At 54.0% G+C, this 18,861-nt stretch overlaps 2 protein-coding genes across 3 annotated transcripts in view; one reads left to right on the top strand and one right to left on the bottom strand.

Annotated features, from left to right (window-relative positions):
- The first annotated feature begins 1,733 nt into the window (after positions 1-1,733).
- On the top strand, positions 1,734-12,234 carry LIMD2 (LIM domain containing 2). 2 transcript variants are annotated; one of them, XM_059489139.1, is made up of 5 exons: positions 1,734-1,863; positions 7,818-7,954; positions 9,608-9,652; positions 10,045-10,184; positions 10,613-12,234. In XM_059489139.1, the coding sequence occupies exons 2-5, from the start codon at positions 7,913-7,915 to the stop codon at positions 10,770-10,772; spliced, it is 387 nt and encodes a 128-aa protein (XP_059345122.1). In that variant the 5' UTR covers positions 1,734-1,863; positions 7,818-7,912; the 3' UTR covers positions 10,773-12,234. The 2 variants fall into 2 exon arrangements, with proteins under 2 accessions (XP_059345122.1, XP_059345123.1); XM_059489140.1 differs by lacking the exon at positions 1,734-1,863 and adding an exon at positions 5,995-6,033.
- Positions 12,235-13,781: 1,547 nt separating this feature from the next.
- The window catches only part of MAP3K3 (mitogen-activated protein kinase kinase kinase 3), a 33,980-nt gene continuing 28,900 nt past the window's right edge, over positions 13,782-18,861 (bottom strand). The window contains exon 17 of the mRNA XM_059489138.1: positions 13,782-17,811. Within this exon, the coding sequence (XP_059345121.1) occupies positions 17,583-17,811 (229 nt within the window). The 3' untranslated portion in view covers positions 13,782-17,582. The remainder of the gene's footprint in view (positions 17,812-18,861) is intronic.

Raw genomic sequence — 18,861 nt, forward strand, 5'->3', positions numbered from 1 at the left:
ACATCTGGAGTGGAATTCCTCATTTATTTGCACTCGATGGCAGCGAGCCTCTTCAGCACAGATGCTCTTTGGGCAACGCAGAGTGACAGAGGTGGTAAATCACGTCACTGCTGTCTCCTTGTCCAGTAATTACTCCCATGAATTCCTCAGTCATGTTTTTTGTTCAGGGAATCACAGGCAAACTGCACACAGAACACCTGTCTCTGCAGCTGGGCTCAGGCTTTGGGCCACCTCCAGCCAGCGTTTGGCTCTTTGCAGTGGCACCACACTGTGTTCAGGAGCCAAGCAAGAATATTTGTTCCAGCAAAATCATTTTCAAAGATATTCCCATCACTCCATTGTATATTTTCCTCCATTTATGGCCCACAGGAGGGCTTTGAGGGCTTAAGGTAAAGTCCTCAGAGCTACAGGTTATTGCTGCCTCTCTCCTGACCCATGGCCATTCCAGCTTCCTTGGCTGGCATGAAACCACCTCCAGGTTCTAACTATTAATATTTATATTAATTTCTAATGTTTTGCCCTGTTTGTGGGGAAATTCCAGCCCCCAGACACCCTGGGAAGCTGCTCTTATAGTCCAGGCAGTGTTTTTGCTCAGCCCACAGGACCCTGCTCTGGCAGATCCACCACTCCCACACTTGGCTCATCAGCTCTCCATGGAATAAACCCTGGGTTTCTGAAACCACCACAGATCAGTTTTACCCCCCTGGAGGGTGAGAAGTGGGGAGCACTGGAATCCTCCTTTCCTGCTGCTGCCTGATATGATCCTTCCTATGCAAGCAGTGAGCTGAGGTGTGGGAAATGCAACTTTTGCAGATGCTGCAGGGATGGATCCTTTGGGATGACACGGGATCCCTTAGTGGGGTCAGGATGGATCCTTTGGGATGACACAGGATCCCTTAGCAGGGTCAGGATGGATCCTTTGTGATGACACAGGATCCCTTAGCAGGGTCAGGATGGATCCTTTGGGATGACACGGGATCCCTTAGCAGGGTCAGGATGGATCCTTTGTGATGATGCGGGATCTCTTAGCAGGGTCAGGATGGATCCTTTGGGATGCTCCAGGATCCCTTAGCGGGGTCAGGATGGATCCTTTGGGATGCTCCAGGATCCCTTAGCGGGGTCAGGATGGATCCTTTGGGATGACACGGGATCCCTTAGCAGGGTCAGGATGGATCCTTTGGGATGACACGGGATCCCTTAGCGGGGTCAGGATGGATCCTTTGGGATGACACGGGATCCCTTAGCAGGGTCAGGATGGATCCTTTGTGATGACGCGGGATCCCTTAGCAGGGTCAGGATGGATCCTTTGGGATGCTCCAGGATCCCTTAGCAGGGTCAGGATGGATTCTTTGGGATGACACGGGATCCCTTACCGGGGTGGGTGAGTGCCACGCAGAGAGAGCCCAAGGCCGTGTCCAAAGCTTGGGGCGAAGCCAATCTGCACACGCAGCTCATAGGAGAGAGGCTGGAGGAGCTAATTAGCGGGGGGGTAATTGCACCCTGTGCCAGAGAGCGGAAGGGTCGCCCCGGGGCCGGCGCTGTGGGATCGGGGAGGCTGCGGGCGGCCAGGGAGACAGAGCTGGGAGCCGGGGGAGCGGGGAAGGTTCGGGGTTAGAGGTTGGCTCCACACAAAGGAGCGAGCGGCTGGAAGCCGGTTCGACGCCGAGAGCCAATCGCTGCTGCGGCCCCGCGATAAAAGGGCTCGGAGCCGGCGCGGGGAGCGCAGGAAGCGGCTCCGCTGCACGGCCGCGGCCTCTGCGGCGGGACACGGGCGGCAGAGCCCCGGGCACGGCACAGCACGGTACAGCACAGCACAGCCCCGGGCACGGCACGGCCCCGCCCTGCGGACCCTCCTGCTCGGCGGTGAGCTCGGCTCGGGGGCGGCGGGAGGCGGCGGCGGCGAGACAATGCCGGCCCCGGCAGCGGGGCTGAGGGGCTCGCCCGCACCGGGGGTCCCGGTTCCCGAGCACGCCGGGCTGGGGGGGCCGGGGCAGGCGGGGATGGAGAGGAGCGGGGATGGAGAGGAGCGGGGAGAGCCCCGGGGAGCGGCTGCGCTGCTCAGGAGCCGCCCCGCACTCGGGATCGCCCCCAGCCCCGCTGCACCGGCAGCTGCTCGGCCTCGGGGGCGGGAGGAGGTTCGGGCTCGGAACGGGGCACAGCAGAGCCTCGGGGCCGGGGATCGGGGCTGAGGACCCGAGCCAGCGCCCCGTGCCCGCGGGGCCCCGCAGAGGGGCCGGTAGCCGTGAGGCGAGCAGGCCCGTGCTGGCCGGATCCGCTCCGGGGGTGCATTTGGGGGCGTATTTCGGGGCTCACGTTCCCGTTCGAGCTGTAGTCCCCTCTTTGTTGTGTGCTGCAGTACATGCCGGAGGGCGGCTGGACAGATCCGTTTTATTAAGCTGCTCAGAAAGAGCAGAGATGGAAGAAAAACCTGTTAGATCCCGACTCCCTTATCCCTCTCGGTTAACGCCTGCCGGTTCCCGATGTGCGTCTCCTACCGCCTCATCCAGGCTGCGTTTAAACCTTTCCAGCGACAGGTCTTTCATCGCTTCCCTGGGGAGGCTGTTGCATGACTGTGAGATTTAATAACAACACAAATGCCCTGCGCTCTGACATAACCCTGAACAGCCAGGGATCTCCCAGGGCTCCACAAAGGAGAGCAGCTCTGTTTCCGTCGAGGGGAGGGGGGCAAAAAAAGGGAACAGGAAAAATGAAATTATTTATCCACTGCCGCCCAAAATTAGCAGTAGATTTAGGAATCAAGCCCAGGTCTCGCAAGTCCCAGTCTGGTGCTGTAACTACTGTGTTTTGAGCCAGCCTGATCTGTCTAATCCCCTTGGATCACTTCAAACAAGCTAAGATCATATTTCTGATCAATTTTCTGCTGATTTTTTCATGGTGTGGGTAACAGTTCTGGAAAAAAGTTGATAATCCAGCCTTGAAAATTGGGCTTTGTCCACCAAAGGCGTCGTGTGAGGGCTCTCACAGGGAAGACATCTGGTGCCTCAGCTGAGCTGTTGTGTGTTTAAGGCCAGGAGTAGCACATCTGCAGCATTATTAATGTCGATTACAAAATAATTGCAGGGCAGTCGACCAAGCTTAGTCTGACACAGCCCCAGTGTTAATGTCCTTTTTAAATGGGAGTCCTACAAGAAGCAAATTCCCAGTTCCAAACTGAGGGTCTGTCAGAACCAACCTCTTGGGCTTTGCAAAGTGGTGGAGGCATCTTCATTCTTAAACAGCTTAAATCCAGGTTCCTGACCTTTTTTGGGCAGCAAAAATCCCAGGAGACTTCTCATTAGGGAAGGGAATTTCTCTTTTGGTTTCCTTCAGTGGGTAATTCCTGAGAGTCTTCAATGGCCCCTCTGGTTCTGGAGGGTGATGAAGTTTTTCTTTTCCTTTTCTCCCACCCTCAGCTCTTGCAGGGTTTTGCCAGGCAGCTGCCATGTCCCCACCAAGGCATGGCTGCTTTTCCCTGCCAGTTAAGTAATTTTTATCTGCCATCTGGGGGTGTTGCAGTGCTTACCTCGCTCTTAGCAAAAGCCCAGGGATGGAAAACATTAAATCTGGACAAAAGGATTATTGCAGTATCAATGTTAAGCACACTTTAGACATATTTCTCACTCCTGTGGTGTGCCCATAACCCTCTCCATATGTCCAGCTTGGGGTTTTCAGTGGTAAGATCCCTCAGCATCCTCTGATGTGCCTCTCCAGGGATTACTTTTCCTGGTACACTCATTGCTCCACTGCAATCTTGTGGATTTCAGAGAGCCAGATCCTATCCTGGGCTCTATGGCACCTTGGATCCTAAAAGGAAGGAGAGAGATGAAGGCTGAAAATAGCTGAGGCAGCTCAAAAAGAATGATATTTGGAGAGATTTAACTACCAATATTATTTTGATTGTGTTTTTTTCTTATACAATCTGCATTTGGACAGCAAACAGCAGTTTTTGTAGGGTTTGTGTGGAGGCAGGGACCATGGAAAGGGGTTGTGCTGTGTTTTGTATTGCCTGGAACTGGACCCACTCCTGTTCTTGCTGCATCTGAAGCAGCAAAAGCTTTTTGTGGGGTCTCTGGGGGCCCAAGAGATGGGCTCACCCCATGGAATCAGAGAATCCTTCAGGCTGGAAAAGCTCTCTCAATCATAGTGTCCAGCCATTCCCACAGCACTGCCAAGGCCATTGCTAACCATGTCCCCAAGTGCCACCTGCCCATAGCCTTAAACCCCTCCAGGGATGGAAACCACCACAGGAAATGCCAGGGCAGAGTCTGTGAGTAACAGGTGATATTCCAGGAGAGGAAATCAGCCAAGGCAGCACTGAGAGGTTGTGTTGGAGGAAGGAGGAAATTACAAGCAATTACAACTCCATTAACTGGAGCACAAGGAAAGGTTGGTTTCTAGACCAGGTTCTGGGAGAGTAATCAGATGTGCTGTTGGGAAGCAGAACAAAATTCTGGGTGGTTTTAACACAGGTTGTGTCAGGCTGGCTCAGTGTCTTCCTTGGATATGATAAATGGCTTCTGAAACAACAGGGCCCCAAGGAAATTATTATTTTAGGTGGAGACAGGGAAAAGAGAGCAAAATGCAAGGAAGACACTTGGATTCTTCTGCAAGGAGGGATGTAAGGACAGAGGTTTTCAGGGGCGCTGGAGTTTTGTGTCAGAATACCGAGGTCTGAGATCTCCCAGATCAGAGCTCACCCGTTTGCATCAGGCCACCACAGTGGCTGTGGCCACAGAGAGCCCGTCAGGTGAGAACAGCTGAAAAAGAATCTGCTTCTCCTGCCTCTCCGAGTGCCTCGCCGTGCTCGGGGTCATTTCACGCCCTTGGAGGAGGAAGGGGGCCCGGATCCCCCAGGCCGTGCTTTGCCTTTGGGGAAGCCTCCTGCGATGGAGCAGCGATGCCTGCAGTAAACAAACCCTTCCTAGGGCTGCTAATGGGAACCATCTGGCAGAGAGGGGGCCCCTCGCCCTCTGCACTCGTGCTCCTTCCCTGCCAGAACCCACCGGGCCGGGAACTGCACCGGGAATGGGCTGGGAACGGGCCGGGTCAGCACCGGGATCCAGCCCTGCCGGGCCTGCCCCGGGAACGGGCCGGGCCTGCACTGGTTCTGCCCCGGGAACGGGCCGGGCCCGCACTGGTTCTGCACCGAGAACGGGCCGGGTCAGCGCTGGATCTACACCGGGATCCAGCCCTGCCGGCCCCTCTGCAGAAGGGAACGGGGAAAGGCTCCCTGCACCCTCCTGGCTGCAGGAAACCCGATCCTTCAGAGGCAGGCTGAGCTTTGGGACTGCCCTGGGGCCACCCCAGATGTTCCCTCTCCCTCCATCTGCCCCAGGGTCAGGCAGGAAGGTGAGGGGGGATGCAGGAGGCTGGAGGGGAAAAGCTCTGTGATGGAGCAGCGTTGTTTTCCTCCCCTGAAACTCCTCCCTGCTTGGAGCCATCAGTTGGTACAAGGAGCAGGATGAGAGAGGCTGGAAGGCAAAGGGGTTCTCAGCTTGTCCTGAGCCAAAACTCTCAAACTGCTGGCATGACCTGGAGAGGAGGACAGTCCTCACTCCTGCTCTTCCCAGGCTGTGCACCTGGCTGAGGACTTTAGGGAGCAGAGGTTTGGGACACTCAGATCTGGCAGTTCTGGTGCCAGTCTCCTCTGGCTTTGCCACACGTGCCTGCTGCACCCTCAAATCCAGTGAGCCCCGAGGCTCCCCGAGCCCTTGTGAAGGCTTTGTAGCATCAGTGTGGCAGCGTGTCCTCAGGCTCTGCCCGTGTCACCACATTCCCCCTCTCCTGGAGGCTGCTGGTGGCTGCCTTGGGCCCCAGCCCCAAGCTGTGCTCCTGAGAAGAGCCATGACAGCAGCCAAGAGCCTCCAAGAGTCCCTCTTGCAGTTTCTCACTTGTTCTGGTTCCCTTATCGCCCCAGCACACCCTTCCCCTTTGAGATTTCTGCTCTTGCCTCCTGCCCTGCAGCAGGAAGGAGCTTTGAAGGCTGAAGCTGCAGCGAGGGGCTGGCTGGAAGAACCAGAGGGTCTGTGCAAGGTGGGCAGAGGGCCTGGGTGGGAAACATCCCTCCATGGGGGGGATAAAGTGGGTGGAATTGAAGGGAAAGGGGTTTGGGGACATGAGGAGCAAAGAAACAAAGAGTGGGTGGAAGTAAAAATGGGTTTATCGGAGAACCCCTGAATGGTTTGGGTTGGGGGGACCTTAAAGCTCATTTTGTCCCACCCTGTGCCATGGGCAGGGACCTTCCACTGGGGCAGCTGCTGGGGTGTGGGGAGTCTGGAAATACCCAGGGAGAGAAGGTGGCTGGGTTAGGGGAGGAAGATGAGCTGCAAGGGAAAGGAAGCTGGGGGAGGACAAATATTTGTAAGAAAGGCTGGGGTGAAGGTGAAAATCAGGTGAAAAGGGGAGGGTTGTGTGTGTGTGTCAGGGGTGTGTGTGGAGTGGGGACACCACGTTTTGGGGTCCCTCATGTTCCCTGCAGGGGCTGTGCTGGGCTGCAGGACCCGACAGACCCCAGAGGCACGAGGAGAAGGTGCTGTCCCAGGAATGGGGGCAGGGGGGGCTCTGGGGGTGGCCCCCAGCAGATGCTGGGCTCAGCAGCAGCTGCCTGAGAGCAGGAAATAACAACCAAACCGCAGCGAGACGGGAAATGATGCTGATAGAGCAGGGCTGGGCCTCAGCTGGGGCTGGGAAACCTTTGCAAGCAGGGCTGAGAGGGGCACCCACCAATGCCCAGGACCTGGGGAAATGCTCTTTTCAACTCTGACAGCAGCCATGAATTTTAGGTGCTTTGCTGATGTAACTCAAGCCTGCTGCCAGCTGCTGGGGGTTTGGCAGCCAAAGAGCCTCCTAAAGCTCAGGACAAGTTTGCAAATGTCCCTGTGAGGTGGGCATTGAGGAAATGCCCCTGCCCCAAGCCCTCCACCCTGACCTGGCTCTGCCCTGGGGTTTTCTCAGTGTCTAGCCCAGTCCTTGGGCAGCAGGAAGGTTTTTGGGGTGGCAATATGAGGCCAAGGGGGTTCAGTAGGGCAGGAAAGCAGCTCCAGGCAGAGGCAGGTGCTGGTTTTCCAGCCTCTAACTCATCCTCATCATTGCAGAGCCACCCCTTCCCCCTGCTTTTCTCTGCTCTGCTCCTCCCTTGGCAGCATCACTCAGCCCCACAGCTCTGTCCTCTGTATTCAAACCAGGGCTCGTCTTTCACGGGTGTTTTGAGGGTAAAGTGTGGTGGGGAAAACCCCTGAGGAGCTGTCAGCAAGCACCTTTTTAGCTCTTTTTTACCAAAAGGGGTGATTTGCAATGCTGGTGTGTTTTTTCCTGTGCTGTTCCCAGCCCTGTCAGCCTCGTCCTCGCAGGCACATCACAAGGGCTCAGCCTGAAGGCACCAAAGACAAAATCCCCATCAGTGGCTCTGCTGAGCTGGGATCAGCAAGACTTTTCTGGGCTAAAATTAGACTAAAACCACAGTCCTTCCTCCATCAACACCATTCCTTGAGTGGTGCATTAGTGAAACACGGGGTGCTGGTTTTGCTGCCTTGGTTTGGGGCCAGCCTTGCTGCCAGTGGTCATTGCCTGGCAGGTGCTTCCACCTGTGGGTTTGGGGTACAATCCATCCCATCACCTTCCAGCTGTTCAGAGCCCCAAACCCTCCAGCTGCTATCCCAGTGTTCCAGACCTGCATCTCCCATCCAGTTCCCTGTGCCTCAGTCTCTGGGAAGGGCTGATCTGAGCCTGGAGGGAGCTTTGAGCACACCCCAGCTCCTGCAGGGCTGCTGGGGTTGGTGATGAAACCAGCCCCACTCCTGATGACATTTCCTTTCCAGGTGCTGCAAGAGCTCTGTCTTTGACACCTCTGCAGGGAACCTCGACCCACGGCCTTCAAGCTGAGGATTAAACAGAGGGAGAAGGGGAAGGAGCCATGTTCCAGGCCACGGGAGCAGCCAGCCCAGCCCCAGCCCATGTACGAGGGGTTTGTACCCTGGGGTTTGTGTGGGAATTTCAGCTGGGTTTGGGTTCTCAGGGGGCAGGGTTGTACACAGAAGCTCTGTTCCTGACCTGACATTTCAGGGTGACCAAAGGCACAGCCACAGCTACTCAGAGAGCAGAACTGGGGACAGGAATGTTCCAGCAGAAGGTGCTGTTTGCTGAGCATGCTGGACGCCAGCCTCAGGCTCTGCTCCATCCTCAGCTCCTGGAGCTGCTGTCTGTCTGTTTGTTTGTGTTTCCACGGCTTTCTGTGATCACAATTGAAAGCTTTCGAGCAGGAGTGATTGGAGATGGAAAAACATCAAGGTTCAAGAACATCTCCTGCTGGGACAGGATACGGCCCTTCCCCGAGGGAAGATCTATCAGATATGGAGTGGAGAGCGTGCCGGGCTGGCCAGGAGCTGCCGAGAAGTGACAGCAGCCCTGGGCTGCTGCAGCCTTGGGAACGGATGTCTCAGCTCCAGAGAGGCAGCTTTTCCTCAGCCCTGCTCAGCTGAGCCTGGAAACAGCACATTAAACCCTAACCCCAGGAGAGCAGCTGTGCTTGTTCTCCCAGTGCCAAGGGATGCAACTGGTTTTACACAGCCTGAGCCTCCCCTGCCCATGGCCCACTGTTGACTTTGGCTCCTGCTTCCAGCCTCGTGGGACTGGGAGGAAAATCACAAAATCGTGTCCCTGACCTCAGGCAGTGAGAGCAGCTGGGAAACCTCTGAGGAGGCAGCTCAGAGGCGAGGGGAGAGCTTCCTGTGCCTGCCTTGGACCAACTGTTTCCAAAAATACAAAGGAGAAGGGATGGGGAAGGACAGGGCAGGAGGAGCAGGGGGTGGGGATCAGCCTGGGGGCAGAGAGGGGCAGTGCTGGGCAGGCAGAGCCAAACTGGGTGACATCCTGGGGGCATGTCCTGGGGTCACACTGCCCTGACCTTGGGAACAAGGCATGAGGGGATGAGCCAGCCCTGAGCGGTCACCTCGCTGGAGTGCCCTTGGATCCCGACTTTGGGCAGGAGGGAGCACTTCCATCAGTGCCCAGGAGGGTGGAACTCCTGGGGTGGCTGTCAGGGACCCAGCAGCTGTGGGGTGGGGGCAGGATGTGCACTGGTGAGGGGAGATTTGGAAGGGATGAGCTGTTGCAGCTGCAGGGACACAATGCAGAGAGACCCTGCCCTGAAACCTGGGGCACAGGTAGAGGCTGCTCAGTGCTTCGGGCTGTGCCCTGGTGCTGCAGGGCTGGGCACCACCTGCCCCAAAAATCACTCAGAGCTCTGCCCTGTGCCCTCCCCACACCCCCAGGCACTGAACTGTGCCTCAGTTTCCTGCGCAGCCCTGTTTGTGAGGGCTGAAGGGGAAAAGAGGAACTGGAAACAAAACCCCAGCCCCAAGAGGCTCTGGGACAGCGAAGGGCACCCAGCTGTGCCCAGGGGGAACAGGCCAGTGCCCCCTGAGCCTGGGCATTGCCCCTGAGCCCTGTGCACCTCCAGCAAAGGAATTAATGATCCCCTCCAAGGGGCAGGAGCAGCGCTGCTGTGTGGAGCTGCATGGGCCACAGGTGGTGGTTTACAGGTGCAGGCACAGAGGGGTTTGATCAGGGTCTTGTGCCAAGCTCTCATTTTGCTTTCTCCTTTTTTTAGGAGGCCAAAAGCAGCTCAGGAGGCAGCACAGTGCAGCGCTCCAAGGTACCTTTGCTTTTTCTACACCATAAATCATCCCAGAGTGGCCTGGGATAGAATGGACCTCAGTGCCCACCCAGTGCCATGGCAGGGACACCTTCCACTGTCCCAGGCTGCTCCAAGCCCTGCCCAGCCTGGCCTTGGGCACTGCCAGGGATCCAGGGCAGCCACAGCTGCTCTGTGCCATCCTGCTGGTTCTTGGCAAGGCTGGAAGGGCCAAAAGCCCCCGGGCCAAGCTCCCACCCAGCCCAGCATCAGTGGAGTGGCCCAGGGAAGGTGAGGGAGATGGGGCTGTCTCTGCTCCCCAGGGCTCTGGTGAATGGAGGGCAGTGGAGGGATCCAGGTTGTCCCAAACTCCTTCCTCATCCTCTGTCTCCCTGTGCTCTGCCCTTGGCCAGTCCTTCAGCCTGAAGGCACAGGTGAAGGAGATGTGCACTGCCTGCCAGAAAACCGTGTACCCCATGGAGCGCCTGGTGGCCGACAAATTCGTCTTCCACAACTCCTGCTTCTGCTGCAAGCACTGCCACACCAAGCTCAGGTGAGCCAGGCTGTCCCTGTGGTGGGACAGGAGCCACTGCAGCTCTGCTGAGACCCTCCCATCATAGCCCCTTGTCTGGCCTGTAGCCAAAGCCCCCCAGCCCACCCACCACAGCAAAGGTTCATCTGCACACCTGGGCCCAGCTAAACCCTACCTGGTGTGCAAGGAGAGATGTTCCCCATGAGAGCAGCCCCAGGAGAGCTGAAGGAGCCAGAGCCTCCTTCTGGAGGACTCAGAGCTGAGCTGAGCTCCCCTGGGACCCCCCATTTCTACTCACAGCAGTCCCCAACAGCCTCTGCTGGTGGGAGGGAGCTGTTGGCCCTAAGGGTCCCCTCGTGCATGTTGTCCTCTCTGCTGTCCCGGTGTCCCCAAGCCCCCCTAAGCCCCCCCAGTGTCCCTGCCTGGCTAACCCTGCCCTCCCTCCCCAGCCTGGGCAGCTACGCCGCGCTCCACGGGGAGTTCTACTGCAAGCCCCACTTCCAGCAGCTCTTCAAGAGTAAAGGCAACTACGACGAAGGCTTCGGGCGCAGGCAGCACAAGGAGCTGTGGGTGCACAAGGAGGTGGAGAGCGGCACCAAGTCGGCGTGAGCGGGGCCAGCCCCGCCCCGGAGCCCCGCAGAGCCGGGGCAGCTGAGCCGGGAGAACTGAGCTGATGTAGAGCAGGACCTGGGCCCGGGCAGAGGGGGAGCCCCTCTCTGGGGGTGCTCAGAGGCTGTAAGGACAGGGCAGGGGTGAGCAGGGTGCAGCCCCCAGACCTGGAGCCCTCTCTCTGCAGGCCCCTCTGCCCAGTGAGATCAGAGCAGGAGCAATGCCCCCCATGGGCCCCCCAGTGAGATCAGAGCAGGAGCAATGCCCCCCATGGGACCCCCAGTGAGATCAGAGCAGGAGCAATGCCCCCCATGGGCCCCCCAGTGAGATCAGAGCAGGAGCAGTGCCCCCCATGGGACCCCCAGTGAGATCAGAGCAGGAGCAATGCCCCCCATGGGCCCCCCAGTGAGATCAGAGCAGGAGCAATGCCCCCCATGGGCCCCCCAGTGAGATCAGAGCAGCATCAATGCCCCCCATGGGCCCCCCAGCCCTGTTGATCCATGTCAGCCCTGTCACCATGGAAAAGGGATGAGCTGGGGGCCTCTCCAGCTTGAGCCACTGCAGAGCTCCCAGCCACACCAGCCCTGCCCTGCTGGGGCTCTGCATGAGGAGGGTCCCTGGTTTACATCAGCTCAGTTCAGCTGGGATGGTTCAGCCTTAAGGTTTCACAGTGTCTGTTTTTTATATTTGCCTTCCACTGGTACGTTCTGCGCTGGAGCCTCCTGGCAGCTTCGCCTGCGCGCCTTTATTTTTGTAATACAAGGTTTCCCAGCCTTCCCTGTCCTGTCCTGTGTTCCCAGGGGCCCGGGGAGGGGGTCAGGTGTGCCTCTTACTGCCCAGGCAGTGTGCAAAGAGCTTGTGTCCTTGTGGGATCAGGGAAATATTCCCTAATAGGAATATTTCCATATTCAGGGAATAGGACACGTACCCTATTCCCTGGATACCTGAGTGTGAGTGAGGCTGGGGGAAAAGGGGAGGAAGGGAAGGCAAAGACGCAGCCCTGCCTTCGTTGGGGAGTGCTCAGAGGGGTCCTGCACACGAGGAGGACAAGGCAGAGGTGACCAGGCTGCAGGCTCCTGACCAGAATCCCCCCTGGAGCCCCCAAGTTTTTGGGAACTGAACCAGGATTTCAAATTCCACATCAGTGTTGCCCTGCGAGCTGCACAGCCCAGCTGGAACCTTCCACCAGCTTCCAAATGGAGCCCAGACCACCCTCAAAAGGCATTCCCCAGCCTGGGGATCCCCCAGTGCTGGATCCAGCCCTTTGCCCTGATGTGTCTCACCCTCTCCCTGTGCTCTGCCAAGGGCAGGATGGGAGCAGTGCTGGGCTGGCCTCACAGGTCTGCCCTGGACCCACCCCACATCCAATCCCCTGGTTTGGATTGCACAGTCCCTACAAATTAATGAGCCCAGCAAGCCCTGCCAGGCTGGAGACACAAATGCAGGAAAACCAGAGAAAGTGGCTGAGTCTGGTTTTAATTATTATTTACCTCTTTCCTCCAGGCACACTTTGTACAGCTGTGCTCAGGAACCCCAATTTGTCTTTCAAATTCTACAGGAATTGGGCTTTTCAGAGCCCCCACACAGAGCAGCAGTCTTGATATCAACATCCCTGACTGATCCCATCAGCTCTGCCGAGCACATCCTGTCTGGGAGAAGCCAGACACAGCCATGGAAACAGGAGATAAGGATGAAAGAGGGAGGAAGATGGGGATGGGTAGTCCAGAGGAGGAAGAGATTGCACAAATAGCCCCTGGTCTCCATGGTGCTCCCCCTGCTCAGGACAGCAGCTCCACAGTGACACAGGTGACATCTGGTTTTGGGGACAGCACTGGCTGTGTGACCACAGGAGCCTGATGTTGGACAAGTTCATTCTCCTTTCCACTAAAGGTCTGTTCAAAGGGCTCCTGGGACACACAGCCACCACAGGGACTGTGCACACAGACCCTGCCAAGGCTCTCATGGGGCTTTTGGGATTCCCCCCCCAAAAAAGCCACCCCTGAGCAGCCCTGCTGAGGGGCTGTGATGCTGCAGGCTCAGGGCCCCTTCCCTGGCCCCTTCCTCCTTCAGAAGGCTCAGAAAATGAAAGCAGAGCCCTCAGTTCCACTTCCTGCCTCTGGCTGGCCTCACTTCCCATCCCCTCAGCTCCCAGGCTGCTGACGAGCAAGCGTTTTAAGTGCAGGAGGATTTTAGGGGGATAGGGAAGCACGGAGCCCCCAGGTTTTTAAAGTTGGGTTTTCAGTTAGAAGGAGAACATTAAACCAGAGAAATAATGATCTTTCCTTGCCTCCTCCTCCCTCTTTGGGAAGAACTCCTCAAAGTGAAGGTAACAAGGAGCTCCCAAGTTGCTCCTTTGGCAAAGGCAGGAGCTGTGGGCTCTGACACACAGGGGGGTTCTGGTTCCAGGAGAGATTTCTGGTCTGACACAGCTGCACCTGATGGGTCTCATCTGTGCTGGCACAGCCCCAAGGGTCACACCTGTGCTTGGTTCATGGGCAGAGTTTCTCCTGTATCAGCTGGTTCCTCCCCTTCTGATCCGTTCACGTTTTACACTGACAAATATTCCAGTGCTACATCCCAGGAAAAGGTGACTGGAGGCTGCTTGTGGTGAGGGCTGGGGAGGCCAGCTGCTCCTCAAGGGACAGAGTGGCACCCAAACATTGATTAGGTGACAGTGACAATGAAGAGAAAAGCTGCATGAACAGGAAAAAAATCAGCCTTTCAGCAAGGAGAAGAGATGAATTTTATAGCAGCACTATTCTGGTTTGTTCCTAACACAGCAAGCTGAAAAAAAAAATCAGACCTGGAAGTATTTGGAGATGTGGTTACCCATTCTCCTGCCCTACTCAGGGACAGCAAATTCCAAATCACTGGTGCAGTCAGTGCAAGACATCCAGATTCCTCCACTTCAGCTGGAAGGGAGCTCATAATATCATCCACTTGTCTGAAACACAGAGGCTTTCCTTCTCCAAACTGTCACTTTTTCAAAGGACAGTCACAAAACCAGGCTTTCATATAAATGATAATTTTATTGTAAATAAAATGATACATTGGCCTGGCTTTGCACTGCAAGCCCCCGGTCGGTAAATAGAGACTACTGGGTCAAGGTCTTCTGCACAATCCAGGTTAAAGCCCTTTCTCCCTGCTTTGCATCATTTATGGTGATGATAAAATCCTTTTCTTCCTTTTTGAACTGCTCCTGGCACACCTGCCTTTTCCCTCCTGGTCAGTCCATGTTGGTAACTGGTGCCAATGGGAACTCTTTGGAGCAGCTTCCAGTCCTTTGGAATATTATTCCAAATTAGGCAAAAAAATCCCCACCCCAAAACCCCATCCAAATTGATGCAAGCTAACTGCCACAGAATGGGCAAAGATGGGATTTTCTGGAGAACAAGCAAATAACCTGGAATGCACAGAATCGTCACACCAAGACCAAAATGTCACTGCTTTGTTTCCTCACTGCCTCAGGGACAGCCACATTCCCCCAAGTTCCTCTCCAATGGGAATCTTGGACATTTTCCTGATTAGTTTTAAATGTTTCAGGACATTGGGACTCCGGTAAGAAATTCTTTGTCAAATATTCTCCATTTCTGCAGCACTTTCCATCAGGGACCCCAATACTCAATATTCCCTATATATCCCTCCCTGGAAGGAACAGCAGGAAATCCAACATGACATTTAGAATTGACACAATAGCTTATTGTCAGCCTGGCACTCTTCCTCCACTCTTGCCTAAATGAGTTTATTCCCAGTTTTTTCCTAGTCTGCCAGGATAAAGAGGCCAGATATAATTCAATTCTGAGGTATAATTACATTTCTGTCCACTTGAAACTCTTTTGCTGCCAGGGCTGTTAAAAGCCTCTGGTATCAATGTCAGCCCCAAGTTATTAATCAGAGCAGTGGACTCAGGAATCCAGATCTTCCTTTTCCACAATCAAGAGGGCTTTGAGGAAACAAAGAGGCATTTTGGCTCAGCTCTACTCATTATAAACCATCAGCAAATTCTCTGCAAAACCAGCTGCTTTTTTTCCTTTTTAAATTCATAAAGGCGTCAAATTTATTTCCCCACCTCCCCCCCCCAACCCCATAACAGTCGATATATATAAAAATCACCAAATATGATCTTTTACGATATAAATTAAAAAAGAAAAAAAAAATAAAATGAGGCATCACCGTTTACATGATGTAAAAAGAGCTAAAAAAGAGCGATATAAACTACATTCATAAAAGTGCATCTCCAAACATACAGGCAATGCTTTGGCTTGTTCCTGTGCCGAACGCGCCAGTCCGAGCTGGCCCCGTGTTCTCTGTCACTGTACAGGGGGTGCTGCTCCCTCTCCCTGCCAGCCTGGCCGCAGGGTTTGGCACAGAGGAGGCACAGCCAGCCCAGGGAAGGGCTCTGAGCCCTGGGGACAGCACTGAGCCACCGTCAGTCCTGGCTGCTCCTGCTCCTGCTCCGCTCTGGAAGCGCCTCCCGGCATGCGGGTGAGGTAAAAGCCACGACAGCTCCTGAGGATTGAGGTGCTCGGACAGAAGTTCTGCCCTTTCCTCACGCCCTGTTCTCTCCCAGATCACAGCAAGAGGAAAAACAAAGGGAGAAGGTCCGGGTTTGGTGAGGACAAGCCAAGGACAGAGGGATGCAGATGTCACGGTGCTCCTGATTCCTGCAGGTGATGGGCAGGGCATGAAGACTCCAATCTTTGGTATATTTAGGATGCAAGGCTTGAAGAGCTGGTGCTGATCCCCTCCTTTTGTCAGGCAGACTGCAGGGATGGTCCCACACTCCCAGCAGAGTGGTGGGAAAGCTCCCCAGCTCTGAGCTGCAGTGTCACAGCCTCACCTCCCCTCATGGCAACACTCAAGTGCAGGCCAGAAGTCAGGCCAAGGGCCTGGACAACTTGGAGTCAAGTTCCTGGTTGGGAAAAGATCAGTTGAAGTGCTCTCACTATAATTAAATAAATTATGGAACAAGGGCTTTCATAAAAGGGATCCCCTAAGTGCCCACAAGTGGGACAGTGCATCCTTGGAGTAGTGCAGGGAGCCTGGAAAGGAAACCAACACCAGTTTTTATTGGCTACACTTTGCTCTGGGTTTGGCACAGAAAAAACATTTCGTATCATTAAAGCTTTTCAGGACTTTTGGTTGGTTGGGGCTTTTAGGGTTCTTTTTTTCCTCTTTTATTTCAACACAGTATTTTTCATGTGTTGAAGGAGCTTGGTTTCATTAAAACTTCCTGCTATTAGTATTCACTTAAAGACTTAATTTTACTGCATTATGAAGCAATTTTCAATATTTTATGGGGGAGAACAGTGGAGGTGTGTGGAACCTTAATATGGTTTCCAATACAAGAGCAGAACACCTTCATTGTTGCCCTATAAAGCAATATTTTAGTTAATTAACATTTGCTTTTCTTAGTTTCATTTCTCAGAGATAACTTAGAATCACTCCATGAATCCCCAGCACTTAAAACCTGCTGGTCTTTCATGAGTGAAATAAAGATAAATTAGTGCCCAAATCAGCACAGAGGATCTGAGGCCATCAGTCCTCTGACCTGTGCTGTGTTCCAAGTGCACAATCACTTGGATAAGCTTTGCTGGTACCTGCATGGGGATCTCCAGGTAATTTTAGATATTTGCTACCATTTAAAGTGTTGTCTGAGGTTCTCTGTTTGACTCGAGTCCTACAAAAGCTTATTTAAGTTAGGCCATAACATTTTTATGGAACTCTTAAATGATCACTTGCACACATGTAATTCAAACAATGCACAGCAAGGCTGAGCTTGATTCCAGCTCCCTGTGCACAATACAAGTGTCCAGGTAATTCTCCCCAAGAAACCCTCAATTTTCCATTTTCCATGTGCTCAAAGAAACTCTGAAGTAATTTCCTGGGTACCAGACTGACTATCTTTGGTTAAAAGGATGGTAAAAAGTTACCAGCCAAAGAGACAGATGCAGGAGGAAGCTGAATTCCCTTCCAGAGGGGTTTTGTTTGGACCCAGCAGCCCCAGAGAGAGGAAGCAGGAGCACAGATTTGTTTGGTATGACACAAACTAAGTGGCACTGTCTGAATGCTGGGACAGATCAAACCTAGCTCCAGATTTTCCAATGTTAATGGGAGAGCCCTTCCCTCAGGCCCCGGAGTGATTGCATTCTGCTGAAACTTGTCTGATTATCCTGACATTTAGCTGGAAAGAACTCCCTCACCCCCAGCCCCAAATCCATGGGTTCATTATAAAATAACACTATTCACATACTTTTGAATCAGTATCTTCTGAACACCTTCAGATGCTGAATACTCAAGAAGAAAAATATACCATACTATAGTGGGCATGACACATGGCTTTTTGCTGGATTCAGGTACTGGAGACACCTCTGGAGCCCCAGGAGAGGAAAACCAGGGACTCCACAGGCAGAGCTGGTCTGGAGGCTGGTGCATGTTTCTGTTTTAGACAGAGTGGAGCTCTTCCAGCTCCCACATGGGTTCAGATTTCTCCTATGTTCAACCAGTGATGACACTTGTCAGATTCCCCTTCCTGCAGAAAACACACAGCCAGCTGCAAGGTCACATCTAGATAACAAAATTTGGGCAAAAACGCAGCTCTGCTTGGACAGCTGTCGGCAGGACGAACATTAATCCAGCACAAGAAGGAATCAGGCACGAGAGCAGACCCAAAGTTCCTTGGCAGAACTTCCCAAAGGACTAGGCCTAGCTGAGCTGGCATTCCGAAAATGCAGCACCACAAGGGGCAGTTGCAACTGGACAAGACAGGGCACGGCGAGCCCGGCAGGAGCTGCGAGCGAGGGAGGTAATTCAGTACTGGAGCTGTGCAAACTGGTGTCTGAGCAGCTCTTCAGCAGAGGGTCTGTGCCTGGCTTCCACAAAGATCTGCTTTAGGAAGTCCCGGCAATGTTCTGATATGTGGGAGGGCAGCTGGGGGTTGGTGGGCTGCGTGGCGATTTTGAAGATGGCTGCCATGGCCTCGTACTCTGCCCAGGGGGGCTTCTCTGTCAGCATCTCCACCACGGTGCAGCCCAGGCTCCTGCAAAGCAGACAGGAAAAACCAAATGAGAATTCACTCAGTGATGCCCAGTGCTCAGAGCCAGAGCTGCCAACAGCTGCTTTCCCCGTGCCAGGAAAGTGTCATGCGTCCTCTCCCCTTTGCTCAAATCCTCCTCTCAGGAAACATTTGTGTTAACAGGGGACAAGAGGTGCCAGTGGGACATCCCTGAAGGCACCATCTGACCTTGCTGGTCCTCCAGGTGCTGCTGCTTCTGTTGTACCTCAAAGGCACTTAGAGAATCACAGAGTCACAGCATGGGTTGGGTTGGAAGGGACCCTCAAGACCATCCTGTTCCAACCCCCTGTTCTAACCACCTTCCACTAGAGCAGGCTGCTCAGAGGCTCAACTTGCTGAGTTGCAAGGTAGAACTTCACAGTTCTTTTTAACAGACTTTTTAACACTCAAGGTTCAGTGAATCAGAGCTTGCTGACCCCACAAAGCCATTTCAGCAAAATCCCTTCTCAGTCACAGCCTCAAAATGCCCACGTTGGGAAAAAAAAAACAACCTAATAATATCTCCACAAGAAACCAAGCATCAGCCAAAACATAATTGAAGTCGTAACAGTTCCAAAGTGGGAAGGCAGTAAGTTAAATCCCTGTGGGACAGATGCATCATTACCTTAAGGAAAAATTCCTTGTAAAGTTAATGGGGCTCTGCAGGCTACTTCAGGGCAAGGACGTGATTCTGGGGACATGGCTGAGCCACCTTTCTGAGGCAACGTGACTCCAACACCTTCCAGGAAAGATGGCTGCTGTAGCACTGCACTGACTGGGGTTTATTCAAAAAGGATTAATTGCTTCCTCCAGGCCACAGATTAAGTAAAAGCCATTAGTGAGTTTTTAATATCCAATCCTGTGGTTTTATCACATCTTTACATTAAAAAGGCAAAACTGCCTCCTCTACCTTAAAACTAAACCTTCTTTTGAGGTGAAATGCAAGGAAAAGGATGTTGAGAGGCAGACTTGCATCAACTGCCAAGATAAGGAGGAAAGGAATTAAATGCAGTGAATATGCAAGAACTGATTTCT

Source organism: Ammospiza nelsoni, chromosome 26, assembly GCF_027579445.1.
Source record: "Ammospiza nelsoni isolate bAmmNel1 chromosome 26, bAmmNel1.pri, whole genome shotgun sequence".
NCBI classification, from domain to species: domain Eukaryota; kingdom Metazoa; phylum Chordata; class Aves; order Passeriformes; family Passerellidae; genus Ammospiza; species Ammospiza nelsoni.